The sequence below is a fragment of the Megascapheus bottae genome, chromosome 1, assembly GCF_031878675.1.
Source record: "Megascapheus bottae isolate mThoBot1 chromosome 1, mThoBot2.hap1, whole genome shotgun sequence".
NCBI classification, from domain to species: domain Eukaryota; kingdom Metazoa; phylum Chordata; class Mammalia; order Rodentia; family Geomyidae; genus Megascapheus; species Megascapheus bottae.
In genome coordinates, this window is record NC_143509.1 from 103,551,135 (window position 1) to 103,573,437 (window position 22,303).

Below are 22,303 nucleotides of genomic sequence, written 5' to 3' on the forward strand. Positions count from 1 at the left end.
CGGTAGAGCCGTGGAGAGATCAGTAGAAAGTACTGGCCCACAGAGCAGCAGAGTCCTTGGGGGCTAGTCCCTGCCCACACGCGGGTGCTGTGCTAGGTAGCTCTCAATCTGGAATGGTGTTTAAAAATGGTGATACTTTACTCCAAGCCCTTACTCTGGTGGCCCAGCCTGTGACCTGGCCAGCGGCACAGGATGCACCCTATGGGAAAGGTTCCAGAAGGTTTATGCCTTGGTGACCTCAGCAGGATGAAAGGACTGGATTCATAAAGTCTTGCTACTTGAACATTTTCTTTCTTACGGAGAAAGTCATATTCACATGTCGCACCAATACCTAATTTCACCCATGCAGAGAAAAGCAGATGAGGTTGCTTCTCAACCTTTTGTTTGTTTTAGCTAAGATCAAATGAGAAAACTGCAAAACAAAACCTGGGCCAGGAGTTTGGCCTAGTGGTAGAGTGCTTGCCTAGCGTGCACGAAGACCAGGGTTTGATTTCTCAGTATTACATACATAGAGAAAAGCTGGAGGTGGTACTCTGGCTCAAGTGGTAGAGCTCTTAGCCCAGAGAAAGCCCATGGACAGTGCTCAGGCCCTGAGTTCATGGCCCAGGAGGCTTTGCTAATCATGTGCTTGCCACTGTTTCATGTGTCTCCATCTTCTGGGCCCGGTTCCTAGGTCATATTCATCAAGAATGCTGAGCTTCTCCATGTCTCTTTGTCCTCACAGGTTCATCAATGCTAGAAGACGAATTCTCCAGCCAATGCTGGATTCGAGTTGTTCAGAGACTCCCAAAACAAAGAAGAAAACTGCTCAGAACAGGCCGGTGCAGAGGTTTTGGCCTGACTCTATTGCGTCGGGAGTGGCACAGCCCCCGCCCAGTGAGCTTACCATGTCAGAAGGTATGTGTCTCTGCAGAGGAGTGGGGAAGTGAGCGCGAGGCCCGTGGGACCACTGTGCACTTCTCAGCCACGGTGTGGTCATGCTGTGGTTGCATGTGTGCTAAGGAGAGTGCTGGGCAGTGCTGACTGGTGTGGGAAGATTTAAGCTGTGCCCATTGTGTGAATGAGATCATTCACTCCATGGAGAGGATGTGCTCGTGGTCGGGAGGCCCCACCCCTGCTTTCCTTCCTGCTTTCCCCTTCCTTCCAGCTTTGGGTGCAGCAGAACTCATCTCATCCTCCCTTTTTCAATGCAAGTGTCTATCTGTAGGTTTTATCTCTCCTCTGTCCTCTCCCTCTCACAGGCCACCGTTCTAGGGTGGTTCAGGAGCATCTTTCTGTTTGCATCTTAGATTGTGTGTGTGCGCCATTTGTTTTGTTTCACACAGGCGGCCTTGGGTTCTGGCCTCCAACAAGGGGCCACATGATGGAGACACAGGAAAGGGAAAAGACTGGGAATGGGAGCTCCCCTTGAGGTTCTCCCCCATGGACCTCGCTTCTCAGAGGTCCTGCCACCTTCAATAGCACTGCTCCATGGATGTGCCCTGAAGACAGGGCACCCAGGGGCCCCTTTGGGGGCCCAGCTCCCATACCACAGCCATCACCACGCTTTCCTCCCTCCTTCCCTATCTCAGAAAAGGCAAGGACCTCAAAAGATGTCAGACCAGAACAGCCAGTGAAAGCAGATCCTCCTTGCATCCTTGTTCCTGATCTTTGGAGAGACAACAGTCCATGTCCTGTGTATGTCCTGAGCTTAGTCTGTCCATAGCCATGAGTGAATGTGTCTCCTCTAGGGTTTTTCCTGCCTGTTTGCATATCATCCAGCTATCTGTCACATGTGCTGTCTCTGTCGACATCGTGTGTGTGGTCTCCTCTTGTCTCCTTGCCAAGTCGGTCTCAGCCCATGTTCTGTCTGGGCAGTTTCCATCCGTTGCTGTCAGGCTCCATGACAGAGATTTCCGCACTTCAGAGTTCCCGCCCCTTCTCTCTTTCCCCTCCCAGATGGGTCTTCCTGCCTCCCCTTTGCGTTTTGTTTCTTGTCCGTCTTTCTCCTGGTCCTTGGTTCTCTTCCTCTCTGCAGCGTGCTGTGGCCTGGGAATCTGCTGTCCTTGACCTCTGCTGACCCAACTTCCGGTCAAGTCCTCCTTAGCAGAGCTTGGTCTGGGCCGATGGCAGGCGCTCTCCCGGAGCCTCTGTGGGGCTCCGTGGACGCGTTCTCCAGGTTAGGCCGCGCGAGCCAGCGGCTGATAGACGTCCCCCCTGTGCTCTGCCGCAGGCGCCGTCGTGACCATCGCCACGCCCGTGAACATGAACGTGGACAGCCTGCAGTCCCTGTCCTCGGACGGGGCCACCCTGGCCGTGCAGCAGGTGATGATGGCGGGGCAGAGCGAGGACGAGTCCGTGGACAGCACAGAGGAGGACGGAGGCGCGCTGGCGCCCACGCACATGGGCGGGCTGGTGCTGGAGACCAGCGACTCCCTGCAGTAGGGCGGCCCCGCCCCCGGCCCGCCGGCCCCGCCCCCCAGCCCGCCGGCCCCGCCCCTGGCGCACGCCGGCCCCGCCCCCGGCGCCTGACTTCTTACTGTTTGCACAGCAAACATTTTACAGTTTTATTTCTAATATGTTTTATATGTAGATATAGGAGAGTGCACTTTTGTATTTCATAGTAGGCTTAAAGGGCGGCGCTGCCGCTTCAGCGACTTCTTTCAAACGTACGTGTGTGGGTTTTTAAAGAAATTCTTCCGAGGTTTACTGCTAGAAACGTGAATGATCCCTCCCGCCCCATTTTGAGTCCCTTATTAGATTGAGGAGTAGTGCTGCCATTTTCTAAAAAATTATGCAGTTGTAATTTAGTTCTGTGGTTCGCAGCAGGTCTCGGTGGCCGCTCGTGTGTGTGGCCCACGGGCTGGGAGATGCTGTCCGCGGCCTCTTGGTTCCCACGTGTGCATGGTACTGGTCAGTGAGCCTGTTCATTTACTATGTAGAAAAAGAAAACTCCTATTTTTACCTTGCTGGAATTATTGGATAAAAAGCTATTTTTATAAATTCGCTGTGAATTGGATTATGAGTATATTGAGGATAAAATTTCTAGAGAAGGAACACGACACTACACCCTTGCTTTCCATTTGGAACCTTCGGAATGGCTGGGTCCCAGGGCCTGCCGGCCTCCAGCACTACGGCAGTCTCCTGCCTCCCTCAGGGGAAACCTTTTACCTGCTAGGAAAGGAGTGACCAGCTAGCTGATGAATTTTCTGTGTGCAGCCGCACATTGCGTTTTACACTCGTCTACATAAGTACAGGAGGGTGAGGTGAACTAGAACCTCAGGTAAGTGAAGCCAGAGGCTGCAGCCCTCACTCACACGCTCCCGGTGTGGTCCAGTGTAATTTAAGTTTGACCTGGGTTACATGGTTGTCTTACCAGGCTGTGTGTCATTCTATAATTCTTTTTAGCCAAACTATGGCATGCATAGAATGTTTATTATAAACTAATATAACATGTGCTACACCCCACTGCTCAGAGCTGGGGTAGATGGCAGGCACCCAGACTATCTTCACGGGTGAAATGACAGCTGTGAGCTGAACTGGCCCCTTCCCCGGAGGCTCCAGGAGGCTCCCAATGCTGTGGCAGTTTCCAGAGCCTTCCTTTCCCAGCAGGTCATGTGATATTTGGAGTCCCTAGGGTATTTCCATTTCCTGGTGACACACACAGAGTGGGCTTGGGAGTGGGGTAAGGCGTACCACCAGCCTGCTTGTGCCATGTCTGTCCCCCCAGAGGGCCCAAGGCCCTCTGCTGACAGGGCGGCTGTGGAAGCCATGTGGCAGGTCTGGAGACCCCACAGGAGTGACTGGTGATGGGCCGAGGCCCCCACAGGCGTCATCGCTAGCTGGTGCAGTGTTTGTTCTGGAACTGTTACCTTCCCCCACAAAGTCCATGAACTGAAGTCAGTCATAGGGGAGACCGCAGCAGTTCAGAGGGGTCGCTACAAGGCTAGTTCAGAAGCTTCAGTCAAATGAAAAGCTCGTTTTGCAACTCTAGGGGAAAAAATATCATTTTTAAGCAGCCATTGCATTCCTTATTTATAGTTTTTAATATTTAAGTCAGGTCTGCACAAGTCTAAAAGTTCATTTTAGCTTTTTGTAATGCCCACATCGTTGGAGTTTTTAGACCGGGACCTGTGGGGCAGAAGCCGCCCCCTCCCTCCTTCTCTCCCCCCAGTGCAAGGGCACACCCACAGGGCGCAGAGTACTTCTTCCTGCCCCTGAAGTCATGGGTGGGTCCCACCTGGCCATGGACGCGTGCTAGCCACACTGCTGCGCTGGCCGGGACCTGAACCCCGTGCTGACCCCTGCCATGCATGGGTCCGTTAAGATCTCTTTTCCTAGACCCTGAACTCTCCCTGCTAAATTCTGAGTTCAAGGCCAGCCTTGGCTACATAGCAAGATATGATCTCAAAAAGCCGTTAAGGGCGACACTGGGTCCTCGGCCTCTCCCTGAACACTAAGGTGCTATGGCTGTCCTGGCTCATGAAATGGCTGCCAACTGTATTTGTTGTACATTTGCACCTTAAAACAAAACAAAACAAAAAACCCATCTGTTTTCCAGCCCTCGGTCAATGAGGGTCTGAAGTGTGTCCCCTTCCAGTTTCCTTTACACATCAGATGGGATCCCAGCTTCATTAACTTCCGTTAGATCCTGGGAGTGTTTGAGACTAGTCTGCTGGCTGTCTTCCTGCCATCTGGCTGCCTCGTGGAAGACTAGACTGAGTCGCCCACTGTAGAAAACACCCGTAGGTGGCTCCGCTGTCTGCGTCTGGACTGCAGAAGCCGTCCTGCAGTGTGCAGGACGCCAGCTGGGCTGTCCCGAGGCCATCTCCACAGTGTCTTTCTGATTATGTTCGGTCTTTGAAGCTGACAATCTTATAAAATGTGAATACTGTAACGATATGTTTTCTTGGATTGTTGTCTTTAAAAAGGATTTTTTGTGAAGCAGTTGATTTATCAATGCAAAAAAATTAAAACTAGAAACATGCCTTATGGATGTTCTGTTTTTACCAAGTTCATGTCACCAAAAGCTGCTTTTTCATTCTCTGTAAACTTCGTGATGGCCTGTGTGCTGCATAGCATCCCTGTGTGTCCCAGACATTGGGCCGCCTCTCTTTCGGCTGCCCAGGAATGTTCTGTCAGCCATGGGGGAGGAATGCTGTGCACACAGTAGACTGGTACTCAGCTTACACGGGAAGGAAAGGCCATGCGACGCACTGCAGGCGGCTCCCCCACCAGGAGCACAAAGGACTGAGCCGCAGATGGTGTGATTCCATTTATGTGGGAGTCTGCACTGGGGGAGGCTGGAGGCCAGCAATGGATGAGCCGGGGGAGGGGGAGCTGCATCACCTCAGGTGGCATGGGTTTGGAAGCTGAGGGGACAGGGTGGCCTCCTGCATGTACCTCTGAGCTGCTGGCTACAGCACTGTGGGTCTTAGGCTGTTGAATGAGTGAATGAATGCCCCATCCTCAACCACTCGGGCCCAGCCCGGGGTCTTCCCTGGTCCCTGGGTCCCATCACCTCCCGCCCCTGCCATCCCACACGGCAGGCCCCAGTCTTCCTTTGAGGAAGCAGGTGAAGAAGCATGAAGGGTGAGCCACCGAGGGCACCGTCTGGGCCGCGCCTGCCATGGGCTCCTGGCAGGAGTGCTGGGGCCCCAGCCCGTTGTCTGTGTGTGTCTGAAAGCAGCCTCGGCCTCAGCATTTCCAGGCTTCGGTTCTAGTCTTGCTCCTTGGCTGCCACAAAGTTTAGCAGGTCAATGGCAGTGACCATCCCGAAGACCACCTGCCGCTCGCTGGCCTGGGCGCTGCTGTGGTCTGGAGAGGAAGACAAGGCCACATTAGAGATGCAGAGCACAGAGCTGGCTGTTCTGAGGTGGGGTGTCCGGGCCCTCCCCTGGTCTCTGGCCAGCACCAGCCAGCACCTGTGTGCCAGGAAGCCCAGACGCCCCCCTCCATCCTAAGCCTGTGGAAGTCAGAACAGCGCCACTTCCCAGCCACGCCCACAGGCCATGTTCCTGGCACAGCTTCCTGAAGAGCCTTGGCCCTGCAGCCATGTCGAGTCTGAGTGGGGATCGGGGCCCCTCACACCCAAGCAGCTCCCAGGCCCCTGTACCCCAAGCCCTGTGCTTTCAGTGCCGGCCACAAGGAAGCCTGAAGCATTCTGGGTGTCTGTCCTGGTAAGGTTAGCCCTGGAATCAGCAGTGTAAAAGCACTACGGCAGGCGGGCTCCATGTGAACACCCTTTCCTACTTTTGGACCTGATGGGTCACCTCAGCTCCCCTGGGAGCCGGCCAGCCTCCACAGCCAGGTCCCCAAGGCATCTCTGCTGGTCCACATCCAGTTGCTCTTGTCCTGTGCAGGGTCTGGACTGACATAGCCCTTATAAGGCTCACGGAGGTTGGCAGGAGTGAGAAGCACCAAGCTCGGAGGTCCAGGACCCTCCATGCCTCCTTTTTTTGGGGTGGGGGGAAGGGGTCAGTTGTGGGGCTTGAACTCTGGGCCTGGGCGCTGTCCCTGAGCTCTTCAGCTCAAGGCTAGTGTTCTAACCTGGAGCCACAGCGCCACCTCCACGGATGCTCTTTCTTTGCCCTGAAGCGGCCACTTCCCAGGGGCTGGGACAGACGGGGCGTACATACCTGTGGGCCCCCCCACCACTCCTGACCAGGCCTGGTCCCGTGCTGTAGAGCCAAGGACGGGAGAGGGGGTTAGACATGGGGCTCCCCCAGGTGCCTGCCATGCACAGAGCAGCCAGTGGGCAGGCCTTGAGGGTCCAGGGCCTCACAGCCGCGTGGATCCTGTGTGGATCCACAGCCCTCGCTCTGGGCCCGGGGGTGGACCTTCTCTCTGGGGATCCAAGAGGCTTCCAGGAGAGGACTCAGAGCTGCGGGAGCTGCCAAGGCCAGGCACATCCGGGTGGTTCCTCTGGATTTCTCTGGGGCTCAAGATGACCTGCTGCCTGGGGCCGGCTGCCCTGCGGAGGAGCCCCTGCCCCAGGCTACCTGAAGGGGCATCTAAGCATAATGTGCCTGCCATGTTCCTCAGACGCACAGCTCCAATTACAGGTTCCTGACTTGGCCCATGGGCCTGGGGCATGTGGAGACTTGGGTATCAACGGCCGGGGGTGTGGGGCGGTTGGTGCTACCGCCACCACTCCCTCCCCGCAGGGATGTGGGCCTGGCAGCTGGATGCTGCAGAAAGCATGCCATGGAAGCTGGGCCAAACAGTGCCAGCGTCCGAGCTCGGTGCCGCGCTCCCCGCAAGACCCAGCGTGCCAGCCCCACTCACACTGGATCTGCTCGTGCACCACCAGGGCAAAGTGGTCTGTCTCCAGCACGCGCGAGAGGGCGCCCAGGGTGTCCGTCAGGCGGACCTGCAAGAGGAGCCGAGAAGGGCCCAATGGCTCACACGGGAAGCCGCCATCCTGGTGACTCTCCAGCCCCAGCTCCCACCCGATAAGATGGGAGGAAGAGACCGCTGCGGGCCAAAGGCCACGCACTGCCTGACCCCACCCTGCTGTCACAGGCAGATGGGTAGAAGGATGTGTGATTTGGAGTTGGGGAACTCAGGCCTCCTGGGGCCAGAAGTGGGGTGTGCGTGCAGACAGAATGGCTGCACTATGAAGCCTCGGGAGGGGGCGTCCTGTCCCGGCAGCCCTCACTTCACCCAGCTGGCCTGCACAGCCACCAGGTCCCTGGGGAGATGGCAGGAGGGGCGCTGACAGCTGGACAGGGAGGGGCCACGGGGCGGGGGTGAGGCCGGGGCTGAGTGTCACTCAGACCAGGACCCGGGGGCTCGGAGCAGAAGTCCGCCAGGCTCTCCTGGCTCCCCCAGCTGCGAGGAGTGGATGCACTGAGGGTCTGTGGGGGCCACACACGCATGCGCACACCCGGGTCAGTGAGAAGACTGGGTGGCAGACGCAGGGTGGGGGGCAGGCATGGATGCTGTGGAGTTTTTTTCTGGGGAGGGGGTTGGAAGGTGAAAGGTCAAATTCATTGCTGGCTTGGGTTGACTCCTCAGCCTTGTCCACTCTCGATCTGTGTGGAGTGCCAGGCCTGGCAGAAGTGATGTCACCCCCCCCCCCCCTAGGGACCACAGAGGAGGGACAATCCCGGCAGGGCCCTGGCTGGGTTCCCTCCAGAGCTATCAGAAGCACGGGCTGGGCAGTGAGGGCAGGGCCCGCCGATGCTCAGGGAAACCCCGGGAGAAGCCTGCCAGGGCCCCGACACTGGCAGACGGGAGCCCCAGGTGCTGTGTTCTGGAGAGGCCCCGTGGCGGGGGCACCCACAGCCGGGGTGCGGGCTTCCAGGACTGCTCTGGAGAGGCAGCTCGTACCGGTTTGAACTGCTTGTAGAGCACTTTGCAGACTTGGTCTGACGGCTGCACCTTTCCAGCGAGCAGGGAGGACAGCATGTTCCCGAGGGTCACCACGCCAAGGATGGCCCTGGAGGGCCGACGGGGGAGGAAAGGCAGGGGTCAGGCAGGGGTCAGACGGGCCAGGCGGGAGCCCTGAGGTCCCCCCGGACACCCACCGCGTGCTGGGGCCTGCACACTGGGAAGGAAAGCGGGGGAAGCAGAGCCCCTGGGGTACCAACGAGTACCCACATGCCTGCTGAGACACAGGAGTGTGGGGCAGCGCCAGGCTGACTTGTGTGCCAAGTGTCCACGCCCAGGCTGTCACCTCCCCCCCCCACCTCCCAGGGACAGCAAGACATGGGGACAGGCCGAGGCAGAGCGGGTGGGGGGCTGACCCTGCCTCGCTGACCACGGGCGCCTGGTCGAAGCCCTTCTCACGGAGGATGGCTATGGTGTGCTCGCAGGTGACCGAGGGCAGCACGGTCAGCGGGGCCGACAGGCTCAGCTCCTGGACGCGCAGGTGCCACCACCTGGGGGGCAGGCAGGCCAGGAGTGAGCCATGAGGTGGGGGAGCTCAGGGCTGCCCCCCCCCCCCCGGCCCTGCACCCCTTACCAGGGCCTGGTTCCTGAAAGCTCCTCCTCTTCCATGAAGCCCTTCTGCAGCATCCACCTGTCACTCAAGAACTTGGACCTGCGGGAGACAACAGCCAAGGCCTCGATGCCATCCATGCTTGGGGCGTCTGAGACGGTGCAGGCAGAGGTGCAGGCAGGCATAGGGTACTGGTCAGTGGGCTTTGGGGTCCACTAGGGTGCCTGGCCTGGGCTCAGAGGTTGTTTCCACAAGCTGCTGGGATCAAGGGCCCCTGCGGGCCTCCGTGGCCTCTGAGATTTGTCTCCGCTAGTGCTAAAGGCTGGGGGGCCTGCCTGGAGGAGGCCAAGGGCTGGCAAGGCACCAACAGGGCCCCTCGTGCCCATCTGCAGCAGGCACCTCAACATGAGCCACCCTCCCCTGTGACCCCATCCCCACGTGAGCAGGCTGGGATAGCCAAGCTCGGCTTGTAGCCCCAAGGGGCAGGGGTCTGGGGTCGCCTCTGCCCCTGGGGGGCAGCTGGGAGGGCACCACGCCTCACATGTAGTTCCGCACGGAGTCTGGCAGGATGACCACGCAGCGCTGACCTTCCCGGAGCTCCCGAGCAGCCTTCACCGCCGCCGCCATGGCACTGCCGGAGCTGCCGCCTGCAGACACACACGCGCACACGTGTGAACGCGTGCACACACACTGCACAGACGCTCACTCTGGAGATGTGTGTGCAGCTGAGCACGTCCGGACCCGCTCTGGAAGGATCTGGGGGACCCTCAGCTGGGCGCCGGGGTCCAGAGGGGCCACCTTGCATCACTTCTCCGGGCCCATGGTGGCTGCGCTGTTTGTTTCCCAGGGGGGCCTCAGCACGGAGGTCCTGGAATGGCGGCCAGGGTGGAGGTGGCACCAGGGAATGGCCGGGTCAGAGGCAGGCCAGGTTCTCACCATCTACCCACAGCCGCCCTGTGAGGCATGCGAGGACACAGGGACCCGCTTTATAAATGGGAGCCCAGGAGCGGGGACACAGCCCCCCTTCCCGGTCCCCCTTCCCCGCCCACCCCACGCTCACCACACAGCAGCCCCTCCTGTGCCATCAACATCCGGCAGAAGGCAAAGGACTCCGCGTCATTGCTCTTGAACCACCTGTCCACGACCTTCCACAGGACCAGGCCGTCAGCCGGGCAGGGGCTCGCCAGGCAGGCCTGACCCCCACAGGGCCCTGTGGAAGGCCTGGCCTGCAGCCGTGACTCTCGGTGCCCTTCCTGCTCCAGGATTTTGTGATGTGTGTCGGGGGGGGGGGGGGGGGGGGGCCTGGGGCTTGAACTCGGCCTGGGTGGGCGCTGTCCCCGAGCTCTGTAGCTCAAGGCTACCACCCTACCCTTGAGCCAAGCCCCACTTCCCATTTTCTAGAGGTTGACTGGAAATGAGTCACAGGTCCTTTTGTGTGGCCCAGCTGGCTTTGAACCTTGATCCTGAGATCTCAGCCTCCTGAGTAGCTAGGATTACAGGTGTGAGCCACCATGCCTAGCTTCTGCTCCAGGTTTTTCACAAAGTAACTAAATCACCCTCAGCCCCCCACCTCGAGCAGCTGCACTCTGGCTCTGCTCTGGCCTGGCGCTGGGGTCACCCTGTTGGTCTGGGGCCTCTGCTCCCCTCAGCTGCCGTTGCCCTGGGTTGGGGTCTGCCGTGAACTCCAGGGCATGGTCTGTCTTTTGTCCTCGCTTGGCTTGAGACCACCTCTAACTGCTGGCACCAGGCCTGGCTCTTAAGCTCCCTCAAAGCAGCCAGAGGCTTGGAGCCCAGAACCAGCTGAATGCTGCCAGGAAAGTGAGCTCTGGCGCTGGCTTCAGCCGGGCCCCGGGCAGTGTGTGTGAGCTACCTTCCTGTCCAGCACGGTGGGGATGAAGTCGTAGCCGATTCCCTCCACCTCGTAGCCTGTCACCTCCGTCCGGTTCAGCTCCTCCGGCTCGGCAAGGATGGACCCCTCCGGGTCCACCCCGATGATCTGCAGTGGGCAGCGTTAGGTGGGGGACATCTCAATGGGACGCCTGTGGCTCCTCCCACAGTGCCCACCACTGCTGCTGCGTGCTTAGGACTCATCTGTGCACGGGGCTCAGACGCCAGCGAGGCGCCCGCCGGTGCTCCCACCCGGGCTGCAGCCCTGCGGCTGGGACAATCCATCGGGAGCCAAGGGGACACTCAGAAGTGACCGCCCAGACACTCCCGGTGGCTACTCAGGAGGATGAGACTGAGGATCAAGGTTCAAAGCCAGCCTGAGCTCTGAAAGTCTGTTGAGACTGTAATTTCCAATTATCCACCAAAAAGCCAGAAGTGGAGCTGTGGTTCAAGTGGTAGAGTGTTAGCCTTGAGCAAAAAAATCTCAGGGACAACAGCCAGGCACTTAGTTCAAGCCCCGGGACCACCACTTACCACACACACACACACACACACACACACACACACACACTGATACCTGGGGTCAGTGGTTGGCTCTGGGCACTGACCTCTTCCAGGAGCGCAGGGATGGTGTCCAGTGAGGACATGGAATGGCTTGGTATTTCTCTGCGCCCCCTCAGACCACCCCTAGCCCCAAGCAAACGTCAAGACTTGGGGCTCAACAGTCTATCCTTGGAGGGCAGGCGGCCCTGGACCCGGGCCAGTCCTGTGCCAGGCCTCCACCTCCCGTGGCCCCACTGCTTTGACGTTCAGCTTTCTTTCTTTTTTCTTTTTTTTATTCCCCAGTCCTGGGGCGTGAACTCAGGGCCTGGGCACTGTCTTCCGGCTTTCTCAAGGCTTGAGCTCAGGGCCTGAGCACTGTCCTTGGACTTTCTCAAGGCCAGAGCTCCACCACTGGAGCCTCAGCACCACTTCCGGCTTTTTTCTATGTCTGTGGTTCTGAGGAATGGAACCCGGGTCTTCGTGCATGCCAGGCGAGCACTCCACCCCTAGGCCACACTCCCGGCCCTGTGAGTGGCCCCCGGGGGCAGCGCCGCTCCCCCCGGCCCACCCTGAGCCAGTGCCACCCTCGGCCGTGCTCACCTCGCACCCCGGACACTTCTCCTTGAGCTTCCTGGCGATGCCGCTGATGGTCCCGCCTGTGCCGGCCGAGGCCACCAGCATGTCCAGCTTCCCTGGCGGAGGACACGGTCTCAGGCACCGCCTCTCCACCCACAGTGACGCAGAGACCGCAATTCCCAGCCACGCAGGAGGCCGAAAGCTGAGGATCGAGATCTGCCGCCAGCCTCCGCAGAGTGCGCGAGACTCCACCCCAACCACCCAGCCAAAAGAGCTGGGGAGGAAGCCAGGCGCCAGCGGCCACACTGTCAGCCCAGCTGCTCAGGAGGGTGGTGGTTCAAAGCCAGCCCGGGGGAGGAGAGCCTGTGAGACTCTTAGCTCCAAAGGGCCAGAAATGGAGCTGTGGTCCAAGTGCTAGAGCACCGGCCTTGAGCCAAAAAGCTCAGGGATGACGCCCACACCCCGAGCTCCAGTTCCAGGTCTGGCACAGGAAAAATCAAATCTGGAGGAGGAGCTGTGGCTCTGAGTTCAAGCCCTACCGTCCACCCCCCGGCTTTGGCGTGGACCCTCGTGGGCTCTGGCACCAGCACATGCCCAGTCCATAGTAAGGCGAGTCTGATCGCAGACAAGCTCTGCCAGGCGAGCACCCTGCACCCATGCCAAACCAGGACTCCAGTCTTTTGCCAGGTGAGAGAATTCTCACTTGTAAAACGGGGTGAGAAAAACGTCTGGACTGCAGCCCCCTCCCTCGCCCCTCCCCGGGGCACGTAACGAAGCTGCTCTGACAGGCGCACTCGCTCCAGACAGGAAGCCAGGAGGAAGTATTGCCACAGGCCCCCGGGCCTGGCACTGGGCAGCTGAGTGTCTGCCAGGGTAGCTCATGCCTGTGCAAAAGCTAATAGGAGGTGAGTAAAGCATGGCACCCGCTTCCCAGGCTGGAGCTCCATCCCCACTACTGTTCAGGCTGGGTCCGTGCCAGCCTGGGTCCTGGAGCTCCCGTCCTCTGGAGGAGAGACCGCAGGGTACCACACTGCTGGCGCCACAGGTGGAAGCCACGGGGGCTTAGCGTGGAAACTGCTCTAGAGGCCATTCCAGAGTTGGGTCTTGAGGAGTGAAGAGGAGTTTTCACGCAGGGGAGCCGGGCAGGGCGGGGTGCGGTACCATCACACTGCTGCAGGATCTCCTCGGCCGTGCTGTCGTAGTGGGTCAGGGGATTGCTGGCGTTGCGGTACTGCGTGGGAGAGGACAGGCTCACACACAGCTCTGTGCCAGGCAGCCGCTCACCGAGGCTCGGACACGAGGCCTGAAACCTGCTCTCCAGCTGGGGGCCATGCCCGGGCTACCAGCCACTCAGGAGCTGGGATCTGAAGATGACAATTCAGTGCCAGCCCAGGCAGGAAACGGAGACCACAGAGACAAAGGCCACTGATTCCAGAAGGCTCGGGGGCCTGGCCAGGCCCAGGGAGGCCGACAGTGAGTCACCCTCTCCTGCGGGGGGCACAAGCTCCCCAGATCCCACTGTACGAAAACACCTTCCTCCAGCCTGGCCACACACCACAAACCCCGTTCCGACATGTGGCCCCTCACCTGGTCCAGGATGTGGGAATTGGGGATTTCGTTCTTCAGCCTCCATGCCACCCCCACGTGGGACTCCGGGGAGTCGAACCTGGCGTTGGTGGGTGTCCTCACAATCTCAGCACCGAGGGCCCGCAGGATGTCTACCTGTGGGAGAGGAGAGGCCACCCCCGTACGGCCTCACCTTCAGGGGTCCAGGGCCACCGAGGCCCCCCGAGACCCCTGCGGCTCCGCGCTGCTGGCTCACCTTCTCCACGCTCATCTTCTCCGGCATGACAATGATACAGCGGTACCCCTTCACCGCGGCGGCCAGAGCCAGTCCAATCCCTACGGGGGCACCGGGGTGAGACGGCCCAGTGCCTGCATGCCCCCCCACCCAGAGATCTCACCCTGCAGTGGGGGCCACAGAAGTGCACAGGCGAAATACAACACACCCGCTAAGATAGTGGAGAGCAGGGACTGGGGGTAGGGGAAGCCCTGTTCCTCCAGCCATGGGGACAGCTCAGAGGGACAGCGGTGCCACAGGGCTTGTACTGCCCGCCAGGCACTGTCCAGTGTATCCCTGGTGGCCCCCAGCTTGGGGAAGGGCAGCCCCAGGAGCCGGGCCACCTCTCCCTGCCCTGGCCACGGGCCCCGCCTGTGCTCCCCGAGGGGGCTGTCCCCACCTGTGTTCCCCGAGGTGGGCTCGATGAGGGTGTCCCCGGGCTTCAGGGCCCCCTCCCGCTCCGCGTCCTCAATCATGCGCAGGCTGATGCGGTCTTTCACACTTCCGCCCGCGTTGAAGAATTCACACTTGGCCACTGGGAGCAGGGACGGATTTCAGGGAGGAAAAGACCTCTGCCCCGTGACTCCATGTCCCCACCTCTCAGGACAGGGTCGGGACATCTCCCATGCCCACCCCTGGCACGCTGCAAGAACAGAACTGGTCAGTGCTACCCCGCAGACCCCAGGCGGCTGAACAGGAAAGGAGCCCCAGAAAACATGTTTCCTCGGGGCAGGACAGTCCCAGGACACACGGGACATGTGGACCGCTCACTGGCCCACCACACCCCGTCACCTCCCTCACGTGGCCAGTGCCACCCCCAGGGCCACCCCCAGAGGCTGGTCACAGTCTCCAGAGAAATCCTCCCCAGGTCCCCGCCGCACTCAAGACGCCCGCCACCTAGCGGGACGAAGAGGCAACGGCTTCTCATCCAGCCAGATGCAGCCCAGCATGGCTGACACCCCAAATCCTCCCCTAGCCTCACCCCATCCTCTCCTAAAGACGCCCAGGGTCTTATGGTCCTGTGCTGCCTCTGCAAGAAACCAACTCAGGCCGCCAACTCGAGAGCCTGGGTCTGGGTCCCCTGGCCTGGGCTGGCGTAGTGGCACAGCCAGCAGCTGGGTTCTGCCTGGTGCCCCAGGACCCGGCCTTCCCCCAGCTTGGAGGGAGCCGGGGCCAGACACTCACGCAGCTCACACTTCAGGCCTGCATTCTTCCCAATCTTGTTGATCCTGACCAGAGGCGTGTCTCCAATCTTCCCCAGGATGTCGGGCAGGATCTTTGGTGATTTTGCCCTCAAACAGAAAGAGCCCACCATTAGAAAATGAAACCAGGCAACAGACAAGCAACGGCAGGCCAGCGCAGTGCGCGTGTGTGTGCGTGCACACAGGAGTCCATACGCAGCTCACGTATCATAGGTGTACGATACATGCGTGTGTGGATGGCTCAAGAGCACTGAAAAGAACCCGCTAGGTGCCAGTGGCTGACCCCGTCACCCTGGCCCAGGAGGTCAGCAGAGGCCGAAAAATACTCAGAGACCCTGTCTCCAATGAACCAGCAAAATGTAAACCAGAAATGTGGCTCAAGTGGTTTTGCTGTGAGCAAAAACAGTGAGAGGTGATGAGTTCAAGCCCCAAAGCACAAGGGGAAAAAGAAGCAAATAATTAAGGACCTGGGGTAGGTGGAAGCCATCCAAACACACATCTAAATGCACATGTGCACACAGAAAAGCACACGCAAAGCCTGAATCTCAGCTACAGTGCTGGACGCTGGGTGAAAACATGCACTTCAGGGCTGGGAATTTGGTCTAGTAGTAGAGTGCTTGCCTTGCATGCACAAAGTCCTGGGTTCTATTCCTCAGTACCACATACAGAGAAAAAACTGGAAGTGGTACTGTGGCTCACGTGGCAGAGTGCTAGTCTTGAGCAAAAAGTGTCCAAAGGCAGTGTCTAGGCCCCAAGTTCAAGCTCCACAACTGGCAAAAAAAAAAAAAATGGTAGAATGCTTGCCTAGCATGCATACATGAAACCCAGGTTCAATTCCTTGGTACCACATACATAGAAAAAGCCAGAAATTGTGTTGTGACTCAAGTGGTAGAGCAATAGCCTTGAGAAAGTCCAAGGACAGTGCTCAGGCCCCGAGTTCAAGCCCCGGGACTGGCAAAAACAGACAAAAAACAAAAAACCAAAAACATGCTCTTCAGTCTCTGAGGACAGACTCGGGAAGCTGCAGAAAGAAGGCTGTGGACGCAAGGAGATGGAGCTGGCTCTGCCCGGCTGCCCCCTGGACCCAGGGCCCACAGCCAGTTCTTCTGCCTAAAGAAGGTAACAGTGACAGGATGGTAGACCTGGAGCATTTCCGAGCATGGAGCTGTGACCCTCGGATCCCTGGCCCGGAGTGGAGCAGGCTTACACGTCATTCTGATGGAAACCTCCCTTGACAAGGTCTGGGGAGTAAGGCCAGGAAATAAAGCCCAAACACATAAGGATTGATTTTTCTGTTTGTCTTTGGGGTTTTTTTGTTTGTTTTGTTTTGTTTTGTTTTGCCAGTCCTGGGCTGGAGCTCAGGGCCTGAGCACTGTCCTTGGACTTTCTCAAGGCCAGAGCTCTACCACTTGAGCCTCAGCACCACTTCCAGCTTTTTTTCTATCTATGTGGTACCGAGGAGTTGAACCCAGGTCTTTGTGCATGCTAGGCAAGCTCTCTATCACCAGGCCCGACCCTGAGCTTTTTTGCGCAAGGCTAGTGCCTTTGAGTCACAGCTCCACTTCTAAGGCCTAATTTCTCTCATCTACCAGTTCTACTTCAAGGAGATAGAGATGACCTTAAACCACAGTGTGCTGGACCCTAGACTCCCAACAAGGCCAGAACTTCTGTTAACTGTCTTTCCCATCTCTGCACTAAAAACAGAGCATGGGAGACAGGTGTCGCCAAAAATGGCCACTTTGCTGAACGTGTGAGGGCTGCACCAGTGACCCTAGCTCCCCAAGAGGTTAAGATCTGAGGACTGAAGTTTGAAGCCAGTCTAGACAGGAAAGTCCATGAGACCCTTATGTCCAATTAACCACCAATAATAGCCAGAAGTGGAGCTACTGCTCAAGTGGTAGCCTTTAGTACAAAGCTCAGGACAGCGCCCAGGCCCTGAGTTCAAGCCCCAGGATTGGCACACACATACGCACACACACACACACACACACACAGAAGTTTATTCATCACAGTCCCTGTCCAACCAAGAGAGTCACCACAGCTAAGTATTCACATCCAGGACTTGTCTGTAGCCTACGATGGTGAAGAAAGACTTAGCCACCCCCGAGCTGAGACAATGGTCTCTTAAGTCTGGGGCAGAGACCTCTCTTCCAGTCACTAAAGCATGAGGCCTGTGCACGATCATGCATTTATTCAGAGAATGTTCTGGAGCTGTGGTGAAAACAAGCCCCCGCTCCTCTGAGCTCCTGCTGTCTCTGGGGGACCCTGCAGCACCCTTATTTCTACACAGGAGGCTCCCGGCCCAGGCCCTTGGTCTCTGTGGCTTCTCCCCTCCAGGTGATTGACTATCACGTGACCAAAGAGACTCACAGGGTGGTATGGTGGTGGGGTGAGGCGGTGGGGGGCAGGCCCAACTGCCAGGTGCATCTGCTTGGGGTGTCAGGCCGGATCCACAGGTGCTCCTTGTCCCCCGAAGGTCCCTTCTCCAGGCTTCCATTCCCTGCGTGCACCCCTGAGTTGTGGGGGCACCCTGCCGAAACTTCTTTGGCCTGGGGTGACTCTGAAGGCATGCTGAGATCTGCGGAGGGAGCCCGGGCACTGGTTCATGTTGAGACCTGTGGAGCCAGCAAGTCTGGCTCCCCAGACCTTGGGCATGCACAGGTAAGTCCACTGAGAACAGCTTCGAGGGCACAGGTTCCAGCTGCTGAGGGCATAGACCCCCTGGCCTTCCTTCCTCGCCAGGTTAACATAGAACCACCATATGCTCCCGTAACTTGACCTCCAGGCATGAATCCCAAAGTGGAAGGAGGGGTGTGCATGCTTGTGTCGTGGCTGTGTGCTGCACCATAGCAGAAACCATCCAAGTTTCCCAGATAAGCAAAAATGTGCCCCAGTCATGTGATGGAATACTATTCCGCCTCAAAAAGGAATGGAGTTCTGATTCCCGTTACAACAGAACACATCTTGAAGGTGTTACTGAAGTGAAATAAGTCAGTCCCAGAAAATACAAATCTAAGCTGGGTATTGGTAGCTGGAGCACATGCCTGAAATCCTCAGCTACCCAGGACTCTAAAATGTGAGGACTGAGGTTTGTTTGAAGCCAAACTGGTAGGAAAGTCTGTGAGACTTTCCAAAGACCTCCAACTAATTACCAAAAAGACGGAAATGGAGTTGTGACTCAGGTGGTAGCACACCAGCCCTGAGCACAGAAACAAAGGACAGGGTCTCAGTTCAAGCACTGATAGCGGCACAAAAATGGAAGAAAGAGGGCCGGGAGTCTGGCCTGGTGGTAGAGTGCTTGGCTAGCATGCACCAAGACCTGCGTTCAACTCCTTAGTACCACATATATAGATAAAAAAGCCGAAAGTGGTGCTGAGGCTCAAGTGGTAGAGCTCTAGCCTTGAGAAAGTCCAAGGACAGTGCTCAGGCCCTGAGCTCAAGCCCAGGACTGTCAATAAATAAGTAAATAAATAAAACAACCCTGCTGGGGAGCCTGATCTCTGCCAGTGTCTGGATGTCTGCCTGGGAGGGCGCACACGGGAGGGCGCACACGGGAGGGCGCACACGGGTGGGCGCACACGGGAGGGCGCACACGGGTTGGCGCACACGGGAGGGCGCACACGGGAGGGCGCACACGGGTTGGCGCACACGGGAGGGCGCACACGGGTGGGCGCACACGGGAGGGCGCACACTGGGGGCCAGGGCGCGAGGGCTGGAGCGAGGGCGAGCTGGAGGCCTGGAGGGCCGCGGCGACCAGAAACAGAGCCCGCCCGGCCCGCCGGGCAGAGGTGGGCGACCCGCTCTCTCCCTCTCCTCCGGCGGGCGCCCGGCCGCCCCGCGCAGCCCCTCGCCCCCCCACCCCGACCCGGCCGGGGCCAGCGGGCGGCTTGCGAAACAGCCGTTCCGTCCAGCGCGGCCGGCGTCGAGCCGGCGCCCCGTCCCCGCGTCCCCGCGCGCCCCGTCCCCGCGCGCCCGCCGCCCGCCGCCCGCCGGGGCCCGGCCCGCGGGAGGGGCGGGGGCGCAGCCCGGCTCGGAAGGTCCCTCCCCGGCCGCTGCGGAGGACCCACCGCGCCCGGCAGCGCGCGTGCCGGCCGGCGGGCCGGGCCCCGGGGGCCCCGAGCTCACTCACCCGGACGGGGACGCGGGGCTCCGGGGGCGAGGCGGGCGCGGGCGGGCGCGGGCGGGAGCGGCGCGGCGAGCTGCGACCCCGACGACAGCGCGGCCGAGACTCGAACCCGAGGCTGGCGCGGCGCCAGAGGACCCGGCGGCGCCGGTGGGCGGACGCGATTGGCCCGGCGCCGGGGGCGGGGAGCCGGCGGCCGCCAATCCGAGCCGCGGGACGCCCGGCGCCGCCCCGCCCCGCCGGAGCCGGGCCCCAGGCCCCGCCCGGACCCACCGGGACCCCCGGCCCCGGCCCGGCCTCGACCCCCGGCCCCCGGCCCCCGGCCGCCTCGCTCCCCCGCGGGCCTGGGTCCGCACTGGACTAGACGGCGGAAAGGTGGCCGGCCGCCCACTTGGGGTCCGGCTGTGGGTTCAGAGCCCGCCCTGTGGGGCGGCATGGACCTGGGCGAGCCCCGGACCCGGCAGCCACTCCACACCGCAGGCCTCGGGCCTCACCAGCCAGCTGGCCCTCCAGCCTGCGCCTCCGCCGGCTGGGCCTGGCCCTGGACTGGACCTGGACTGGACCTGACCTGGCCTGGCCTGCACCTGGAGTTGGAGCTGGCCTGGAGCTGGCCTGGCCCTGGACTGGACCTGGCCCTGGCCTGGACCTGGACCTGGCCTGCTGACACGTTTGTAGTGAGAACTGAGCGGAGGAGCCAGGTCTGCAGGCACTGGCCGGCCAGAGCCACAGCGGCTCTGGACAGGTGACTTATTTTTAAAATACTTTGGTGCCAGTCCTGAGCGTTTGTGCTCGAGGCCAGTGATGGACCACGTGAGCTATGGCTTCGTTTTCGGGTTTTTGTTGATTAACGGGAGCCGAGTTCCAGGGACTGTCTGGCCCGCATGTGATCCTCAGAGCTCACCCTCCTGAGTATGGAGGGTTACAGGCAGGAGCCACCAGTGTGTTTGTGCTGTTTTCTGCCCACGCTCATCCTGCGTTTGTCTCTGGGAGTTTGGAGATAAGGCAACACTCTCAGACCTCAACCTGTGATGACCCCAACCTGTGGTGGGTGACACTTGAGTAGGTACATGAAGAGCCACGTCTTGTTATGGGTGGGAATGTTCCAGATTCAAAACTCCATGGCTAGTGCCTGGGGCTGGAGCAGGATGTCCAGGGGCTGAAGAAGCAAGTGGGGAGCTCAAGACCAAGGTCAGAATTTCTGCACAAATGAGTGAGGGTCTTGTGAAACCAGGGTTTCAAGTAGGCAAGTAGGGAGGTCTCAAATAAAAACTTGAGTTGTTTTTAAAATCTGCATAATTTCTTTTGTTTTCTTTTTGCCACTCCTGGGCTTGTACTCAGGGCCTGGTCACTGTCCTTGGACTTTCTCAAGACCTAGTGCTCTGCTACTTGAGCCATAGCACCACTTCTGGCTTTTTTTCTGCCAGTCCTGGGGCTTGAACTCAGGGCCTGAGCACTGTCCTTGGACTTCTCTCAAGGCTAGAGCTCTACCACTTCCAGCTTTTTTTATGTAGATGGTACCAAGGTATCAAACCTGAGTCTTCATGTGTGCTAGGAAAGCACTCTACCACTAGGGCCAAACTCCCCCCGCCCCCTACACCTTTTTTTTTAAAAATCTATGTGGTACCAAGGAATTGAACCAGGATCTTACCACTAGGCCAAACTCCAGGCCCCACTTCTAGCTTTTTCTATGCATGTGGTACCAAGGAATTGAACCTCGGTCTTTGTGCATGCTAAGCAAGCACTCTACCACTAGGCCAAACTCCTGGCCCCAATATCTGCATACTTTCTTTGGTCACAAAGAAACCAGATTTTTAGACCTAAGACCTTAAGTCCAGGAGTCCCAAGTCGGATCCAGCCACTTGCTCAATGTGTCAAATGGAGACATGATGAACTCAGGGGAGACAGGCTCATTATGGCGGTGGGCAGACAGGTCTTCAGCCACCTTTAGAGTAAAAGACACTGATTCACATGGGGAGAATTGGAGCAGGGGACGAGAAAGGCAGGCAGCCTCCTGGGTTGCTAGGGTTATAGGCTGGAGCCTAGTCAGTCAACAAAGGGAGCCAGTTGCATTTCCTCTGATAAACAGGCAAACTTTAAACCTGGAAGCGAGGCAGTGATCGCAAAACAGGCTACACACACACTGGAAATCAGCATTCATAGATGGGTGTCCCCGTGCTTGTTTGCATACATATAAGCAAAGAACAGCTGCAAGGAATGCCACGTAACTGAAGCCCTCAGTGGCTGGGGACACAGGTGGCTGTCAGGGGAGGAGTCAGCAGCTGTCCCCACACACAGGCAACACCAGTGGCTATCCAGAAGAGACAGCAGTGCCACTACGTGCGCCTTGGTACAGATCAGGCATGGTGACTACATAACCTGTTGCCCTGGGAGAAGGGAAATGCTGTACCTTTCTCTTGCTCTGGCCCAGCCACACCTCCAGCTCAGGTGTTTTTCTTGCTGGTTAACTGGATGGCATCTCAAAGGCTGTTCTGCTAGAGTTAGCAGCAGACCACCATTCTCCAGGTGTGTGAGAAGCAAGGACTCCAGGTGTTAGTGATGCCCGCGGAGCTACTCTTTGCAACTTTGATCCAAAACCACTGGGCAGCAGTGCAAGGGCCACAGAGCCAGCTCTGGGCTGAGCCTGCACTGGCACCCCTGCCTCCAGCCTTGAGCACAGCAGCCCCTGTCATCATCCTGGACTTCGTGTCTCCTGACTTCTGTCCCCAGTGTGTGCTAGTGACGTGTTTTGTGTAGCTGAGCTAAGGTGCCTGCAGGGGTGCTCGGGATGGAGAACAGACCCCACCACAGTCGGTCCCTCCCCCCACTGGCTGCACCCACCATGGGCGACAAAGGTGATCCCCTCACACCAATGCGGTCAAGTCCAGTGACTAGCAAGAGAATCACACTAGAACTGCTCCACATAGAACACCCACCCCGCCATCCTGGCCAGGGCCACAGCTCCTCCCTTTGGCTGAGCAGGCACCCATGGGGGTGGGGCTGTGCAATGGCCCCCTCCCCAAGGGGGGGCCACAGGAACGGAGCACATCACCTACACAGACCACGTCCCCAGGTGTGGGGCTGGTCTGGAGGGCGCTGGACAGGCAGTGTGACGGGCAGGGCAGCTCAGCAGGTGAGGCCTTGTGGCTACTGGCAGTTTTTGCCGGCGGCCAGCTACCCCACCACGGCTTTGTGTACTGGCCCCCACCTCA

General features: G+C 59.0%; 2 protein-coding genes across 4 annotated transcripts in view; one reads left to right on the top strand and one right to left on the bottom strand.

The window, feature by feature from the left end:
- The window catches only part of Pknox1 (PBX/knotted 1 homeobox 1), a 41,144-nt gene extending 37,570 nt beyond the window's left edge, over positions 1 to 3,574 (top strand). For both annotated transcript variants that reach the window (XM_090349783.1, XM_090349793.1), the window contains exons 10-11: positions 725 to 897; positions 2,213 to 3,574. In XM_090349783.1, coding sequence (XP_090205909.1) covers positions 725 to 897; positions 2,213 to 2,424 — 385 coding nt within the window. In that variant the 3' untranslated portion in view covers positions 2,425 to 3,574. The remainder of the gene's footprint in view (positions 1 to 724; positions 898 to 2,212) is intronic.
- A 1,667-nt stretch (positions 3,575 to 5,241) lies between these two features.
- On the bottom strand, positions 5,242 to 19,213 carry Cbs (cystathionine beta-synthase). 2 transcript variants are annotated; one of them, XM_090349761.1, is made up of 17 exons: positions 19,101 to 19,213; positions 17,342 to 17,549; positions 14,955 to 15,061; positions 14,170 to 14,304; positions 13,752 to 13,831; positions 13,517 to 13,651; positions 13,091 to 13,160; positions 11,954 to 12,045; positions 10,794 to 10,919; positions 9,984 to 10,068; positions 9,465 to 9,570; positions 8,948 to 9,025; positions 8,730 to 8,864; positions 8,314 to 8,422; positions 7,267 to 7,351; positions 6,618 to 6,659; positions 5,242 to 5,796 (listed from the first exon to the last, which is right to left on the bottom strand). In XM_090349761.1, exons 2-17 carry the CDS (start codon positions 17,539 to 17,541, stop codon positions 5,699 to 5,701), a joined length of 1,683 nt encoding a protein of 560 aa, XP_090205887.1. In that variant the 5' UTR covers positions 17,542 to 17,549; positions 19,101 to 19,213; the 3' UTR covers positions 5,242 to 5,698. The 2 variants fall into 2 exon arrangements, with proteins under 2 accessions (XP_090205887.1, XP_090205897.1); XM_090349771.1 differs by lacking the exon at positions 6,618 to 6,659 and having other exon boundaries at positions 19,101 to 19,212.
- Positions 19,214 to 22,303: the final 3,090 nt, after the last annotated feature.